Source organism: Dendrobates tinctorius, unplaced genomic scaffold (genome assembly GCF_039654945.1).
Source record: "Dendrobates tinctorius isolate UK_male_01 unplaced genomic scaffold, ASM3965494v1 ptg000035l, whole genome shotgun sequence".
NCBI classification, from domain to species: domain Eukaryota; kingdom Metazoa; phylum Chordata; class Amphibia; order Anura; family Dendrobatidae; genus Dendrobates; species Dendrobates tinctorius.
The window spans coordinates 2,484,638-2,502,432 of NW_027361703.1; the positions used below are offsets into that span (position 1 = coordinate 2,484,638).

General features: G+C 40.9%; 1 protein-coding gene across 3 annotated transcripts in view; it reads left to right on the plus strand.

The window, feature by feature from the left end:
• FGD6 (FYVE, RhoGEF and PH domain containing 6) overlaps positions 1–17,198 on the plus strand; it is a 212,273-nt gene extending 195,075 nt beyond the window's left edge. For all 3 annotated transcript variants that reach the window (XM_073573217.1, XM_073573215.1, XM_073573218.1), the window contains 2 exons: positions 12,294–12,442; positions 16,875–17,198. In XM_073573217.1, coding sequence (XP_073429318.1) covers positions 12,294–12,442; positions 16,875–16,911 — 186 coding nt within the window. In that variant the 3' untranslated portion in view covers positions 16,912–17,198. The remainder of the gene's footprint in view (positions 1–12,293; positions 12,443–16,874) is intronic.
• The last annotated feature ends 597 nt before the right edge of the window (positions 17,199–17,795 follow it).

Sequence of the window (17,795 nt, forward strand, 5' to 3'; positions counted from 1 at the left end):
TGGCGGGGCGGATCCCTCTCTCAGGTGGTGCTGTCATGGGTTCTGGAAAAACCGGCTACCGGTAAGTAACCATGGTGGCTTTTGCACAATTTGCGTTTGAAAATTTTTTTTCCCGTCATTGGAATGCATTGTCTCAATGCATTTCAATGGGAAAATTTTGCCATAGGAATACATGGGGCAGTCGTGAGGCGATTCAAACTTGAGGACCAGTTGCGGCAGTTAAGCTTATTGATATGCGCAGGCAGACCCAGTTACTATGCCAACGCCTACGAACTTTACATGATCCCACCAGGACACAGTTTCTGCCAGATAATATCAGCTCTTAAAGAGAAATCCAAAACACAAATGCAAAATTAGCTTCATCACATGACGCATGCCCCTGAGAGAAAATGTGCGCCAAAGTGGATTTAGAAGCCCAGTGCGCCAAACTGGCTCTTAAAGGGCCGGCGCGACAAATCGAAAGCGGAGCCACCCCCGGGCCTCCAAAGCGGAGGCGGAGCCACCCCCGGGCCTCCGAGGCGGAGCCACCCCCGGGCCTCCGAGGCGGAGCCACCCCCGGGCCTCCGAGTCTCTCTTAAAGGGGCAGCCCAGGCATCATTTCAAAGCACTATCTGTACTTCCTTCAGGAAATACACATCTAGTTTGTTTTTGTTCTTTATTTCCACTTCTAATTTACTAGCAATTGATTTGTTTTGGATAGAAAAATTATTTTAAAAGATAGTAGTGTTAAAATTTTATTTTTATAAATTTAAATGCAAATCCTTCTGTCTCTTCATGTAATCCCATAGACTGGATGAATTCATTAGCTGCATATATTTTCCTTGCCGTATATTTCCCATCCAATATTGCTCTAGTTTAAAGCTCTCCTGATGAATATAGCAAGGCGTGTACCAAATATACACTCACTGGCCACTTTATTAGGTACACCTGTCCAACTGTGTGTTAAGACTTAATTTCTAATCAGCCAATCACATGGCGGCAACTCAGTGCATTTAGGCATGTAGACATGGTCAAGACAATCTCCTGCAGTTCAAACCGAGCATCAGTATGGGGAAGAAAGGTGATTTGAGTGCCTTTGAACGTGGCATGATTGTTGGTGCCAGAAGGGCTGGTCTGAGAATTTCAGAAACTGCTGATCTACTGGGATTTTCACGCACAACCATCTCTAGGGTTTACAGAGAATGGTCCGAAAAAGAAAAAAAATCCAGTGAGCGGCAGTTCTGTGGCCGGAAATGCCATGTTGATGCCAGAGGTCAGAGGAGAATGGGCAGACTGGTTCGAGCTGATAGAAAGGCAACAGTGACTCAAATTGCCACCCGTTACAACCAAGGTAGGCAGAAGAGCATCTCTGAACGCACAGTGCGTCGAACTTTGAGGCAGATGGGCTACAGCAGCAGAAGACCACACTGGGTACCACTCCTCTCAGCTAAGAACAGGAAACTGAGGCTACAATTTGCACAAGCTCATCGAAATTGGACAGTAGAAGATTGGAAAAACGTTGCCTGGTCTGATGAGTCTCGATTTCTGCTGCGACATTCGGATGGTAGGGTCAGAATTTGGCGTAAACAACATGAAAGCATGGATCCATCCTGCCTTGTATCAACGGTTCAGGCTGGTGGTGGTGGTGTCATGGTGTGGGGAATTTTTTCTGGGCACTCTTTGGGCCCCTTGGTACCAATTGAGCATCGTTGCAACGCCACAGCCTACCTGAGTATTGTTGCTGACCATGTCCATCCCTTTATGACCACAATGTACCCAACATCTGATGGCTACTTTCAGCAGGATAATGCGCCATGTCATAAAGCTCGAATCATCTCAGATTGGTTTCTTGAACATGACAATGAGTTTACTGTACTCAAATGGCCTCCTCAGTCACCAGATCTCAATCCAATAGAGCATCTTTGGGATGTGGTGGAACGGGAGATTCGCATCAGGGATGTGCAGCCGACAAATCTGCGCCAACTGTGTGATGCCATCATGTCAATATGGTCCAAAATCTCTGAGGAATGCTTCCAGCACCTTGTTGAATCTCTGCCACGAAGAATTGAGGCAGTTCTGAAGGCAAAAGGGGGTCCAACCCCTTACTAGCATGGTGTACCTAATAAAGTGGCCAGTGAGTGTATGTTTTCCTGTTTTCATAAGATGCTAACCCATCTCTAGCGTGTAATCCATCATACAGGTAATTCACTCCATGGTCAAGAAACCCAAAACTTTGTTCACAGCACCACCGACGTAGCCCGTTGTTCACCCCTAGAATCCTATTAAATCTCCTTGGTCCATGTCCATCCTCCGGGAGGTTAGATGAGAAGACGACCTGCGCGCTGTTTGTTCACGTTCCGGCCTAGGTTTTCAAAGTCTCTGCCTATAGTTTCCAGGTGCTTTTTTGCGGTTTTATTTTGTTTCTTTGTGTATTAGCAGACATTTCTCAGCATTTAGGGTATCAATGAGCAACATTGAAGACCAAAGAATTAGTGGTCAGCCAAGGAAACTTAATACAGTAGATGAGACACATATTGTTTACTTGCCTTTGCAATTGAATTGGAAAATGACATCAGCTAAGGACTGAGACCCAGCTACACCTATTTACTGTTGGGAGAAGTTGGGATATGTGGTCTTGATGAAAGAATTTAGTCTAAAAAACATACTTTGTACTTGGAAACAAGACCAATTGACTCAACTATGCATGAAAACATAGAAACTGGGGTGCAGAAAAATGGCAGGAGATGCTCTGGACTGATGAGTCAAAATGTGAAATTTGTCTGTAACAGAAGACAGTTTGTAGCCATAGGGGTGGAGCATGGTGGAGATTCTTTGCAAGTTTGTTGCTCCATTTTAGCAAATGGAATTAGGAATTTGGTCAAAATTATAGGTGTGCTCAATACCGAGAAATACAGGGAGATACTTATCCATCATGCAGTACTATCCGGGAGATGTCCAATTGGAACCAAACTTACTCTGCAGCAGATAATGGCCTAAACAGGTACTATAGGTATCAGGGAGTTAGAGGAACACAAAGCCAATAAAATTACTTCCATGAGAAAAATGAATTAAAAACTAAATATTTATTGAAACAATACATAGCAAAAATGCATAAAATCACAGTCATACTGCAAATACAAACTGGTTAACTATAAATCAATTATGTATGTCCAAAAAAATTTTAACCTTAATGTCAAATTCATTATGCATAAATAGTTCTAAAAATGATGTTTAGTTAATTTAAACATTGAAAACCCATATGGAGAAAAAATGATGCAACTACATATCCAAGCGTCAGGAGATCACATCTCCAAAAGAAATAATAACACATAAATAAAGTGCCAGGGCTTGTTTGAGCAGCCTTCAATCCAGACACTAGGATCTGATGTGAATCCTAGTTTAGAAAAACCATCTACTTTTCTCCATATGGCTTTTCAATGTTTAAATTACGGTAACTAAAAGTTCTTTAAAGAAATATTTATTCATAATGAATTTGTCATTAAGGTTAACACGTTTTTTTGGACATACATAATTGATTTATAATTACCAAATTTTTCTGTGCAGTATGATTCCTTTTATGTGATTTTATCCATTTTTGTTATGTCTGTTATTTGTTTCAATAAAGATTTAGTTTTTAATTCATTTTTCTCATGGGAATAATTCTATTGGCTTTGTGTTATTCTGCAGTACGACAATGACCACAAACATACAGTAAATGTCTCTAAGATCGATCTTCATTGTAAAGAAGAACAAGGAGCCATGGAAGTGATGATATAACCCCAACAAAGCCCTGATCTCAGCATCATCCAGTCTATCTGGGATTACTTGAAGAGACAGAAGGATTTGCATTTGAGTTTATAAAAATAAAATTTTAACACTACTATTTTTGAAAGTAATTTTTTTTATCCAAAACATTCACTTGCTAGTAAATGCTAGTAAATTAGAAGTGAGATTATTAGCTAAATTTCTATATTTAATTTTAATTTTTTTAACTTAAGGCTATGTGCCCACGTTGCGTGTTAAAACGCACACAGAAAATTTCACCGCGATTTTACCGCGATTATGATCGCGATTTTGCCGCAATTTTCGCGTGCGACATTCAAGCAATTTCCAAGTGATTTGAAGCACCGCTTGGAAAGTGATTGACAGGTTGGTCACACTCGTCAAACATAGTGTTTGACAAGTGTGACCAGGTTTTTACTATTGAGGCCGCCTATGCGGCATCAGTAGTAAAAGATAGAATGTTAAAATGCTAAAAATAATAAAAAATCGGGGTATATTTACCTTCCGGCGTCCCGCGCTGCCATCCCGGGCCTCAGCGTTCCCAGTAATGCCTTGCGAGACCTGTGATGACGTAGTCTCACGTTGCTATAGCGATCTCGCGAGACTACGTCATCACAGGACCGTGCCGCAAGGCATTACTGGGAACGCTTAGGCCGGGAATGCAGCGCGGGACGCTGGAAGGTAAATATACCCCGATTTTTTTATTTTTTATTCTTTTTTTTTTTACAGGGGTATGGTACCCAGGGCCTGGAGGACAGTCTCCTCTCCTCCACACCGTGGGTACCAACCGCACATGAGACGCTTAACTTCCCGCATGGTGGGCATTGCCACATGCGGGAAGTAAGCGTTTCTCATGCATTCCTATGGGTGAGTAATCGCGGCAATTCTTTGCGATTCCGCACAAAAGAATGAGCATGCTGCGATTTTTTCCGCGATGCGATTCCGCCGCGGAAAAAAGCACAGCATTAGCACAGCATGTGCGGAATGCCATAGGAATGCATGGGGGGCATTCTGTACACGATTTTTAAACGTTTTCGCGCTGAAAATCGCGGCAAAATCGCTACGTGGGCACACAGCCTAAAAGTAGTATTGCCATTTTTGTCTGTTTTTGCAAGCCATATTTGTTGGTTTTTTGCAGAACTTGATCGCCAGCTGTCATTTTAACAGAATATTAATAACAGAGTGGCTGTTTTATTACATAGTTTTAAGATGGTTCAACTGAAGGGACAACGAATAGTAGAACTTCCTCTTAATTTACCTGTAAAAACTTTGTAGAAATTTTCTTTATTCCTTTATATTCTGAGTAGGCTATCATTAAAGATAAATTTCAGACAGAACGTAATTGGAGAGGCATGAACATAGGGTCCCTGTAAGGCCACGTTCACATGTTTAGTATTTGGTCAGTATTTTCCATCTGCATTTGCAAGCCAAAACCAGGAGTGGAACAATCAGAGGAAAAGTATAATAGAAACACGTTACCACTTCTGCATTTATCACCCACGCCTGGCTTTGACTTGCAAATACTGACCAAATGCTGAACGTGGCCTAATAGCAAATGCCAGTAGCCAGAATTTCATTATTTTTTTTATTTTTTTTTAAGGAAATAAAATAAAGGGGCATTTAAAAAGTACAAAGCATATATTTTTATAAACTTACTTTAATATCAAAGATCATGCTCTTATTTATAAAGTATATTTGAAATACTTAAAACACAGTAGTCAATCCCTATAATAATTTTCTAACCTCGTACATCTGAGCTCATATGAACTAGAATCTACCTAAACACATGAATTAATTCATAGATACAACCCAGCAAATACATGCGCCTGAAAAGTACATAAAACCTATACAAGTAGACATTTAACAGCCATAACCTTTATTATGTTGTGACCTTCTTAGGCAGAAAGGGAATAGTGAAATCTTAGTCGATTTGTTAGAAGCAGGAAAATGAGCAAGCATAAGGCTCTAAATGACTCTGACTGTAGCACAAATTATGATAGCTAGACAAGTGGTTAATAATCATTTTGATCATGGTAATTGTGAAAGCTAGGCAAGTCTCCAACACTGCAGGTCTTGTTGGGTGGTTAACGATGCAAGGATTGACACAACTAGTAAACTGGTGGAAGGCGCATTGGCACTCAAGTGTATGAGGAGTGAAATGGCCTGTCTGGTCTGATCCCACAGGATTCCTATGTAGCACGAATTGTTGGAAAAGTGTACACTGGCTATGGTGGTAAGGTGCCAGATCGCACCGTGCTCATACTACCAAAAGTGCCTATATAGCGCATGTAACAGAATTGGAGCAATGGAAGAATGTGGCCTGGTTTAGTGAACCATATCTATGCCGGGCTACAGTGTAGGAGCTGCATACCATGTAGGACAATTAATAAAGAAATGATTTAAGAGAAAAAAGATTTTATAGGTCTATAGATTTTACAAGGAATGTAAAGGCTGATTCACATGTCTGTGTTTGTATACCAAAGCCAGAAATGGAACTTACCAACAAAAAATATAATTGAAAGACTGACTCCTGTTCTTTGTCTTGGAGACACTCCTCCTGGTTTTGGCATACAAATACTGATGAAATACTGATCGAAAATACTGATGTGTGAATGAAGCCTAAGACTGTAAGGTGGTAATTAACCATTTCTATTTTGAATTTGGATGTGGTATTTTATTTTTGTATATCTGTTTAGCCATATTTTACCCAGTTTACAGAAAATTGTTATTAAATCCGTTGCAATTTTATTTAATAATTTTAAAGGGATATTCTCAATGTATTAAACTGGTAAAATTGCAGTGTTCTTTTTTTTTTTTTCTTTCAAGAACAGAGGCATTTTTTACTTTTATTGTTGGTTGTCTAGTTTACTGACCAATTCTATAGTCTGTTAGCAGTGGCCGGTCTCCTAGGAAAAGGAGTACAGTGATTACAAGTAGAGATGAGTGAGCACTAAAATGCTCTTGTGCTCATTGCTCGAACCAAGGAATTCCTACTACTCACATGCTCGATTAGGGTAACGAGTATAAGGGAAGTCAGTGGGAAAGCCCGAGCTTTTTCCGGCAGACCCTACAAAGAAGTCGGGGGAGCAGTGAAAATATGCAAATGAATGGGAAAAGTGCTGAATGGAAGGAGAACGGCATGTGGGGGGGGAAGACCCCTGGAAGCATCTTTGACTCCCAGATCGCTGCTGAGAACAATGATGTCACATTTTTACTCCACTTTAAGGAGTGACAAGAAAACATTTAAAACTGACGAAAAATTGCATTTTACAGGGAAAAAAATGTTAAATATTCTTTCCTGTATAATAAATTGTATATAAGGCAACATTTTAAAAGTATTTTTTTTTTAATTATAATTTAAGTAAACCAAGAATGATTTTTTTTTTTAAAAAAAAAATAGGAAATTTCAGTTTGATTTATGAAAGATGCAAGAACTGCTACCGAAATGTACTCCAGACCATGAAATAGTCTATGGATAAACAATATATTATACCTATCAATTTTTAACAAGTTTTTTGAGGCTTATATACAACCGAAATGTACCCAAGAATATGTAACACCCTATGGATGAGCAATATAATACCAATACATTTTTTTAATACATTTTTGAGAGGCCTATATAGCCGCAAAATGTACCCAAGAACATGTAATATTCTATTGATGAGAAATGTAATGCTAAAAAAATAGTGAACAATTTTTTGGAGGGTTAGATACCACCGAAATGCACCCAAGAATTCAAAAAACTCTATGGGTGAGCAGTATAATACCCATAACATTTTTAACACATTTTCTGAGGCTTATATAGCAAAGAAATCTACCCAAGAATATGTAAAAGTGTATGGATGAGCAGTATATTATACCAATCAATTTTTTAACAAGTTTTTTGAGTGTCATATCAGAAAAAGCTATTTTGTAGTGTTATATACCACCAAAAATGTGACAGAAAGCACATAATACTCTATGGACGAGTAATCTAATCCAGAAATATTTTTCTACGCTTTTTGTAAGTTTTACATACCATCGTAATGCAACAATAACCGTGTTTAACTGTAAAGATGAGTTATTAAATCCATAAAAAAATTTGAACGTAAATATTTTGAAAGTGCACTTATGCACTCATAAAGGCTTTGCAGATCGTGCAAAGCCAGACAAAAATTAGGAGGGTCATCCATCGACCCCCTGAAAGGCAACAACTGTAAGACCTCATTGAAATATTTTAGAAGTGTACTTGCTGTACTCCTACATTCATAAAGGCTTTGCACAAAGTACAAATGCAGTTAAAAAATGATAAGCCTCTTGAGGCTGGTTGGACTGGCTCCACCTGCTTCCTAGAGCCCAATTTCCAGGTGTCTAGGCTGTAAGTAACCCAGCTTCAGGTAGTGATGTAGTCCCCGACATATAGAAATGGGCAACATGCCTCTGTATCACTTGCACCTTCGGCTGGGGGAACCCCAGTGACAGTATGATCTCTCGGGGGTGGCAGTAGCCCTGTCTCGAGCTGCCTCAAGGAGCCTCTCACGGGCCCGTTCATTCCTTAAGAAAGGTTCATCATGCTCCCTTACTTATGGGATCACACCCACTGCATACCAGAGATGTTGCCCCTCCATTTTGAGGAACCCTATTTCCAGCCGTCGGCTCTTGCAGACTTCAAGGCAAGTGTTCCGTCTCTAATGCCCGATGGTTGAACAATATGTGATAACTGGTCACAAACTCTTCAAAAGACCCCCTTTTCTGCTGACTGTCATATGTAACTACTAGTGATGAGCAAATTTGTTCAGAAGATGATCACCAAACATAAATTCGGCACAAATATGGCACATTCGGATTTGTGATTGGAAACCCGAGCAAAATTTTATAAAATTGGTAAAAATTGGTAACATTCGATAAAAGTGGGGGAAAATAATTGCGTTGCCACAAAAATATTTTCAACACGTTAGCAACGATAATGGTGGTGTATCATGAGCATTTGGCATGTGTTTTAGGGGAGGGGGTTTGCAGAGCTCAGAGGCATGGCGTTCTTGTAAACACAGCAGTCATTTTTTTTCCCCCTAACTTTGTGTGCACATTGTGGCTAGACAATCAGGGCGCAGGAAACATCTACAATGTCCTGACACTACGGCTTATGTCATTGGCTGTTGAAATCACATATCCCTCTCCATATAAATAGTGGACATCTTGTTTTAGTGCCATTTTGATGCTGTAACAGCGCAGAGAGGCTGCTCCTGACACTGCCCACTGTTAACTGCAAGATTTTAGCTAGTTAGGCGGGCGTATATTGGTCAGATAGTGTAGCTAAATAGTGTTCAGTGTGGCTGTAAAATTTACCTTCCTCAATTTTTTTTTTTTTTTTTGGGGGGGGGGGGGCATTACTGAGGTCTACAGATAAAGCTGGCAGGGCACATGTCCTACAAGTGTGTTCTGCACTGCTTCTATAGTGCTCCGTGCACGAGTACAGCATTCTAAATATTTTTTTCAGTAGCTAAATGTGAAAAAGCCTGCTGTATCCCACATTTAGCTAGTTAGATAGGTGGTTGCATATTAGTCAGATAGTGTCCAGTGTGGCTGTAAAATTTACCTTCCGAAATGTTTTTTCTTTTTTTGGGCCATTACTGAGGTTCACAGACAATGCCAGCAGGGTACGTGTCCTACAGTGTGTGCCACAGGGGGGAGGAAGCAGTGTCTCCGGGAATCTTTTCCTGTCGGGTGGAGGACAGAGGGCACAGTGTTGGGGTGAAGCGTCATACTGGTATGACACTCCGGATATGGCCATGTCTGGAAGCGGAACACTCCTGGGCTCTGGTCGGGTCATCCTGCACAGCTCAGGGCACTTCCTTTGTGCTTCGTGTCTTACTTGGGTCACCAAAAACTGAACAGACCAATGTCAAAAACTGAACAGACCAATGTTATTCTCCATAGCCCCATTGAGTTTCTGAGGAAGGTTCTTAATTTCTTGTTGACATTGTAGAGGGCCAAGCATTTACAGATCCATGTGTGTTGGATTGAGTCATAGGCTTTCCTGTAGTCAATCCAGGCTGTGCTGAGATTGCTCTGTCTGCATCTCGAGTTTTAAGCGACTGCTCTATCTACTAGGAGCTGGCGCTTAGCGCCTCTGGTGTTTGTCCCAATGTCTTTCTGAGCTGGATTAAAGTACTGGTTCATATGGTTCTGTAGCTTGGTGGCTATGATGCCTGACAAGGAGTTTCCATGTTGTTGTAAGGCAGGTTATTGGGTGGTAGTTGGATGGGACTGTTCCTTTATGAGGATCCCTCAAGATCAGCACTATTCTACCTTGTGATGGCCAAGCTGGGTGGTGGCCTGCTGCCCAACTCTTCATGTTCTTGACCTGCTGTTGGATGTCTGCTTCTGTAATGGTGACTTGTTCTTGCTCTAGATGGTTGCTGTGTTTCATTCTCAGATCTTGCAGCCACATTGCACTGGTGTTGTGCGTTCTTCCTTCTCCCATATGTTCCTCCAGTATTGTTCAGTCTCTGCTATTGGTGAAGTTGCTTCCTTTGTGGTGTTACTCTGTAGTTGGGAGTACACCTTGGATGGTTCTTTGGAGAACATGTCATTTATCTTCTCAGCCTCAGCTTCTCTAGTATATCTCCCTAGTCTTGCAACGAGTGCTGTGAGCCATTGTTTAGCAGTCTCTCGGGCTTCAGCTGGTGTCATGTCTCTGTACTTGTCCAGCTTGGTCTTATTCTTGGTCTTTACACCTTGCTGTATTTCTGTTAGTTGGCTAACTTCCCTTCGTGTCACCTTGATTTTTGTCTCCAGTCTTCTTTTCCAAGGTGTGCACGTACTTTTGTTCTTGCTGGTTGTACAGACAAGCATTTCCATGATTGCTGAGGCAGTAGCATATATGAGTTTTAGTTTGAGTTAGTGATGGTAGGTATTGATGCAAGTGCTCTTGTAGATTGTGAGCCTTCGCGGGCAGGGTCCTCTCTCCTCCTGTACCACTTATGACTTGTATTGTTTAACATTATTGTACTTGTTTTTATGTATACCCCTCCTTACATGTAAAGCGCCATGGAATAATTGGCGCTATAACAATAAATAATATATTAGCATCTTCTAGCATACTGTCTGGTGGTGTTTCTTTGCTGAGCCTTGGCAGTTGATCTCTGGTATTGATGGTATTTAGATTATTCAAGATCTTCTTCTGTTTCAGACCAGCTGCTTTGCTCTCTAATTGCAGGATTGGATCAGGATTTTCAGGGGGTTGCACATGATATTCTTCCAGGTCTTCATGTGCAGTGCAGATGATCCATCTCAAGTTGTGATAGCAGCTTTCTTTTTATGATATTGAAACGTTGGGTGACTAGTTGTTTCTCAGTCAGTGGACATGCAGGCCTCGTATCCATCCAGAGTTTCCTCATATGCTCCATATATCCTCTCTCATTTGGTATGCTGTGTGTGTGTATATATATGTGTGTGTGTATATATATATTGCTCAAAGAAATAAATGGAACACAAACAGCCTGTTGCAAATGGAATAGTGTTCCCCTTATTTTTTTTTTGATCAGTATAAATAATTTATATTTATTGATAAAAAGCTGCAGCTATATATTTTTAGCCAGCGGACTGGACTGCACATGCCTAATCCCTGTCTATAGACTGGATTCTGCCACTCTTCCTGCTCCTGCGACACTCTGATACAAGCAGCAAAGCAAACTATTAGCCCTTAGAAAGGACTGTTAGTATGATGCTTCAGTACGAGTATCAGCACTACAGGCCTCTGATTCGTTATACTGTGCATGCCCAGGCCTGGACAAGCACACACTCGCTACAATATGAAGTGTCACAGAGCTGTGCAGTGGCGTCAGTGTGCCGAGTTGGGCGTTGCATGTTCTTTTATAACCCCTGATGATGTCACACGGCCAGCAAATCACAGTGATAACACAACCAAGATGGCTACGGCATTATGGTGACGCGCAGGAAATCCCCGCGTAGTTATTGGCTGTATAACCGGCACCAAAAATGTAGAGTGGGGATTCGAGTTTTACATCGAGCACCGCCCATTTCTCGCCGAGTAATAAGTACATCCGAGCATCGTGATACTTGAGTGATAACCGAGTATTACCAAGCATGTTTGCTCATCCCACATTACATCCTCTTTTTTGGTCAGCATGTATTCATTACTCTGAAGCTGGCCAGACCACTGGATACAGCCAGCTTCAGTGTAACTGCACTACGATGCTGCAGAGGCAAAGATCCTTCTGCTTGAAGTGGCAGAGAACTCGCAGTTCAAACCAGCAGTGCAACTATGGTCTGAATTGTCAATTGATCCAGAACAAGCAGGAAGACTAGAGGCTAGGAGCAGTGTGTGCGTGAATAATGAAAATGGTACACTTTCAACTATTAGGTTGTCTAAGATGCAATATGTTTAGGAATTTAGATCATGTAGGGTGGATGGACCTGCCTGTTTAATTACATATGTTAGCGGCATCTGTTAATCTTCTTCTGTGTGCCAAGATCAAGACACTCCACAGAATCCAGTCTAAAATTAAAATGTTCTTGTATCATTGTAGGACATTGCAGCATTGGAGAGCCAACCTCTTCTAGGATTCACAGTTCAAGTAGTAAATGAAGATGTCAGTGAAAGTAAAGTAATTAATCTGCTGCATAAAAACACTTTATTTTATGCTTTCAGAGCTGATGATGTGCACACTACTGAGAGGTATATAATCTTGCTACATTCATTTTATCCTTTAAGCCCAATTCACACTTTGCATTTTGATGTCCACTTTGCATTTTTATTTCAAAGATGAAATGGGTTTTATCTACTTTTGATTGCTTTTTAGCATCCTTTTTATGTGATTTTGTGCACCATAAACACAGTTAATCAGCATCTTAAATGTTGGGAATGTATTTTTCATTAAATTACCACATATTCACTTTGCTTGTACTATTAAACACCGCAGATTTCCTGCACAGAAAATGCATCTCAGCTTTTACACTATCTAGGAAAGTGGCCTAAGAGATCAATCTTGTAGCAAACTTTTTGGCTATATTTGGTAATAACACTTATGTTTCAGAAGCCATTAACTTTTTCTAAAGATGTACATGGTTCTGTTTATATAGGTCATAAATATGTGCAAATGGGAAAATATATGAATAATTTAGACTTAACTGTACATTTATAAGATTTTGAGCAGTTCCCAAGGAGTCTGGAGACCATTTAAACGCACAGTGCTGCAGACATATTTATATATGACTCTGAGCTTTGAGCTTTTAGTATCGGAAGGAAGTAAAGGAATAGGTAAATTATTGCCTTGCGTAGCACCAATCATCTCTACAATTAGGTTTTACAAATATTAGGAAGTCGATGGAAAGTGATATGCTCGTATATAAGCCGACCCCTCTAATTTTGCCACAAAAAACTGGGAAAACCTATTAACTCGAGTTTAAGCCTAGGGTGGAAAATGCAGCAGCTACTGGTAAATTTCAAAAATAAAAATAGATACCAGTAAAAGTAAAATTAATTGAGACATCAGTAGGTTAAATGTTGTTGAATATCCATATTGAATCAGGAGCCCCACATAATGCTCCATACAGTTCATGATGACCCCATAAGATGCTCCATACAAAATACACCCCATGTAATGCTGCACAAAAGTTAATAATGCCCCCATAAGATGCTCCATAGAATAATATGCCCCATATAATGCTCCATAAAGGTTATGCCCCCATAAGATGCTCCATAGATTATGCCCCCATAAGATGCTCCATAGATTATGCCCCCATAAGATGCCCCATAGAATATGCTCCATAGAATATACCCCCATATGCTGCTCCATAGATTATGCCCCCATAAGATTCCCCATAAGATGCTCCATAGAATAGGCCCCCATATGCCGCTGCTGCAGATAAAAAAAAATGACATACTCACCTCTCCATCGCTGGGGGCCTGGTGCCGATGTCGCTGCTGGCTCAGGACCCGACACCTGAGATATTCACCTGTCCCGGTCCATCGCTGCTTGCCGCTGTCTGCCACGTCATCTGTCAGTGACGTTCAGGGAGCAGAGGGCACGGCGCGCACTAACAACGTCACCACGCTCTCTGACCTGAACATCGCTGAGACAGGAGGCAGCAGGCAGCGGCGAGCAGCGTGGGAACAGGGACAGGTGAATATTGCATATAGTCACCCCCCCAGGCGCTTCTCTGCAGCCCCATTCTCCCACGGTCTCCGGCGCCTGCCTTCAGCAGTCACGTGATACCGCTTAACGACATGAATATGCGCATATTCATGTCCTTAATGAGCGATATCACGTGACCGCTTGAAGGTAGGCCCCTGAGACCGTGGGACAAGCAGGGGGCTGCAGAGACGTGCCGGGGGGGGGATAAGTATGGTCTGACACCACCGCCGACCCCCTGACGTACATGACTCACATATAGGGCGAGAGGGGGACTTTCAGCCCAAAAAAATGGGCTGAAAATCTCAGCTTATGCGATAGTATTTACGGTAACTTGTAATATATATAATATATTTGACTAGCATTCCAGTGGCAATCACCAGCTTTGTGACTGCTAATGCATGGGAGATGTAGTTGTACGAGCTACAGACAAACTTGGATCTGTGGCTGAAGTTGCATTGTAGGATACTAAAAGTTAACAAAAAGGCATTGTAAGGGTTAAAGAGGTTGTCCAATCACCATATATTGTAAAAAGTATCACATCGGAGAGGGTTCAATACCTAGCACCCCAACTGATCAGCTGTTATAAGCTCCTGTAGTGGTGGAGTGTAAATGTATAGGGAAGGATATGCATTGTAAAACTTCTTTCAATGTGTAGCAGGCGCTGCTGGGTACTGCAGAACAACTCCTATTCAAAAGAATACAGCTGCGCATTACAGCTTCATTCAGTGTTTACATCTGGTGTAAACAGCCATTTGGTGGGGTGTAGGACCCAGAATGGTCTGATATTCATGGCCTATATGAAGCTCCATTCAATATGTATTCTTTTGAATAGGAGCTGTTCTTCAGTACCTGACAGCAGCCACTAAAGATAAAATGAAGCTGTATGTGGCAACTCCATGCAATGTGATTGCATCCGGTTGCCACCAGAGCTAATAGGATTGGTTATCAATATATGTAACCATATCGTTCACAAATGTGCCAGGATGAGTTGTTACTACATATATAATTGCACAGTTCATAAGATTTAGTCTCCAGCAGCTAATGCCAATGACGATATTACAGCTTCATGCAGGAGCTGTATACTGTATTTAGTGCCAAGGACAGGACTTGACAATCTCCCAGAATGGGATTTGACTTAGTTCACACTACTAAGTATACAGGTAATGCATAAACCTGCTCTAATGCATAATTTATGATTGAGTTTACACTTCAAGTTCACGCTGTGTAGTTTTTTGTTCAAAACAGAATTCCCAGATCTGTAGCAGAAATTGATTCATCCCTAAACTCTCCATATATTTAAAGTAAACCTTACAGCTAATTCATGTGGCCAGAACCTCGGGAAGCATGAATCAGAGTCTGGCTCTGTACTTTCAATTGGGTATGTTTTTTATGAAACGCAAATCAAACAATAAAGCTGGAGAGACAGAAAGTACAAATGGTGTCTTGTCTAATAAGTGAAATAAAATATTGTAGGTACGCTCACCTGATAGGGTTGTGACAGTCAGGGCTGTGGAGTCGGTAAGCCAAACCTGCGACTCCGACGACTCAATTTCCCTTACTCCGACTCCAACTCCGACTCCACGACTCCGACTCCGACTCCCACATATATTGCTTATATTTAAGTGAAAAATTTATTGTAGTACAATGTGAGCCTCAGACATTTAATCATTTTTATGATCCAATAATCAAGATATTTAGATAGAACAGAATATATATTGGTGTACTACCCGGTTTTCATTCTTTTTGGTACAGATACGATATGGATAGACAGATATGGATAAATGGATAGATAGAGCAGATTTCTAATCTGCTTTTGCTATTGAAAACATTATCTATGAGCTCAAAAACCTTTCAGGTGATGCAGTTTTTTAAAAAGATGATCAGCTTTTGCAGCTGAAAAACGTATCCTCAAAAAACACAGGAAAAACGCTGTGTGTGAATGTAGCCTTAGATCAGGAATAGAACAGCCATTTATAGGACATTTCATAACTTTCCCAAACTCCTATGAAAAAATATTCAGCACATCCTGCATTGAATTACTGTACCCAATTTATTATATATTTTAGGAGTCGGTCCATTTTATACCGACTCCAACTCCGACTCCACCAAAATGAGCTCCGACTCCGACTCCACGACTCCGACTCCACAGCCCTGGTGACAGTCACAACTCCTATAAAAGCATGTAAAGGCTGCTGCTGAGCCACCAGTAAAATGCCATGTAGAATATGGTGGTTCATAGTCCGCGCTGCCCAAGGTTCAAAGGTGTAGTCACGCACAAGGTTAAAGCATGAATGTGGTTTATTGTGTCAATGCCTTCCAAACCTCTTCATCAAGACCAAACCATAATGATCAGTGTAGATTTATCCTGATGAAGAGGTCTGGAAACCTTGAAACGTGTTGATGCAATAAACCGCATTCATGCTTTAACCTTGTGTGTCGCTACACCTTTGAACCTTGGGCATCGCGGACTCTGAAACACTGTATTCCACTTTTTCTGCATTTCAGATAAAATATACTTTTAAACGCTGGCCAGCGATCATGTGATTCGGATGACTAGTCCAAGGTTTCTGTCACTTAAGTGGAGTCAGGTAGGGTGAAAACACAGCGGACTTGCCTTGGACTAGTCACTCTTGCTGCATCCCTGGCTGGCTTTTAAATGTATGTGTCCTCTGAAACACCACAGCGATTCATAATAAAACTTACCTGGTAGAAAAGACAGAAGTTTATCCCCCCCACCCCGGCAGCGTACAGGTTTCAGTGACGGGGGTGGCACCACTCTGTGTGTAGAGGGCGGCCACTGTAACTGCACTGAATGCCAGCAGGCCCTAATGTTGAGTTGCTGTACGGAGTTGTTGGTGATCGGCCTAAAAGTATATTGATGGCAGTATGGACCCATGATAACATTGCTTCTATGGTAACATTCTACATAATGACATGGAGAGTGACCTTTACTTTTTGTTTCCTCTCCCATAGGTGGATTGAAGCCTTTCTAGAGGCAACAGTATTATAAAATCAACATCATCTTGTGACAAGAACACTACAGCTATAATATTTTGGATTATTTTGTATTTCACAATTCCTCGTATCCGGTTTTTACAGTCCTTTTACATGTTTGTATATTAGTCTTTTGAACTTTGTACATATTATTTATTAATTCATGGATTTGATTTCATAGTACGTTTTCCAGTAGATCAGATACTTGTGAGACTGACATTTTGTACATATATAGAAATATTTTCTTGGACTGTCCTTGTTTTTATACATACTGCATTTTACATAAATGTTTGAAGAATGTAAGTGTACTTTTTATGTGTTTGTTACGGATGCCATCAAACTCTGGGATAGTTTTAACATAATTAACCTCAAGTTAGGTTAAAGAAAAGCAGACAAACTTTGTCCTTCCACATCTTTGGATTTCCTGGAACTAAAATGAATATCAGCTCTTGCACATGGCCGTATTTGCAGTCTGAATGTGATCTGTGAATACATCAACTCTCGCTCAAACCTTGCATATGTCTGACTTTTTTCTTCAGCCCGAACCAGTCCAAGGGAAAAATCACAGCATGCCAGAGTTGGATTTCATTATTGGATCACATTCAGCCACGCAAATCAATGAGTCCATGGAAATCATCGGACTGCATTCGGATGACATCTGAGTGCAGTCAGCTTTTCATGGACTGACAGAATGGAGAGGATGAATTTAGAGAAGTTGGGGGTAAAAAAAATCCTCTGAAAAAAGCGGATTACGCTGAGATTAAACTCTGATCACAGTACAATTTTTATAATAGATCCAGTTCTCTTGGGTAAGATATTATATGCTCTTGTGACTCTAGACTAAAGTTGTCTGGTAAAAAGATGCTCTGACATTCTGCTCCCTTACTGAAATGAAGCGTC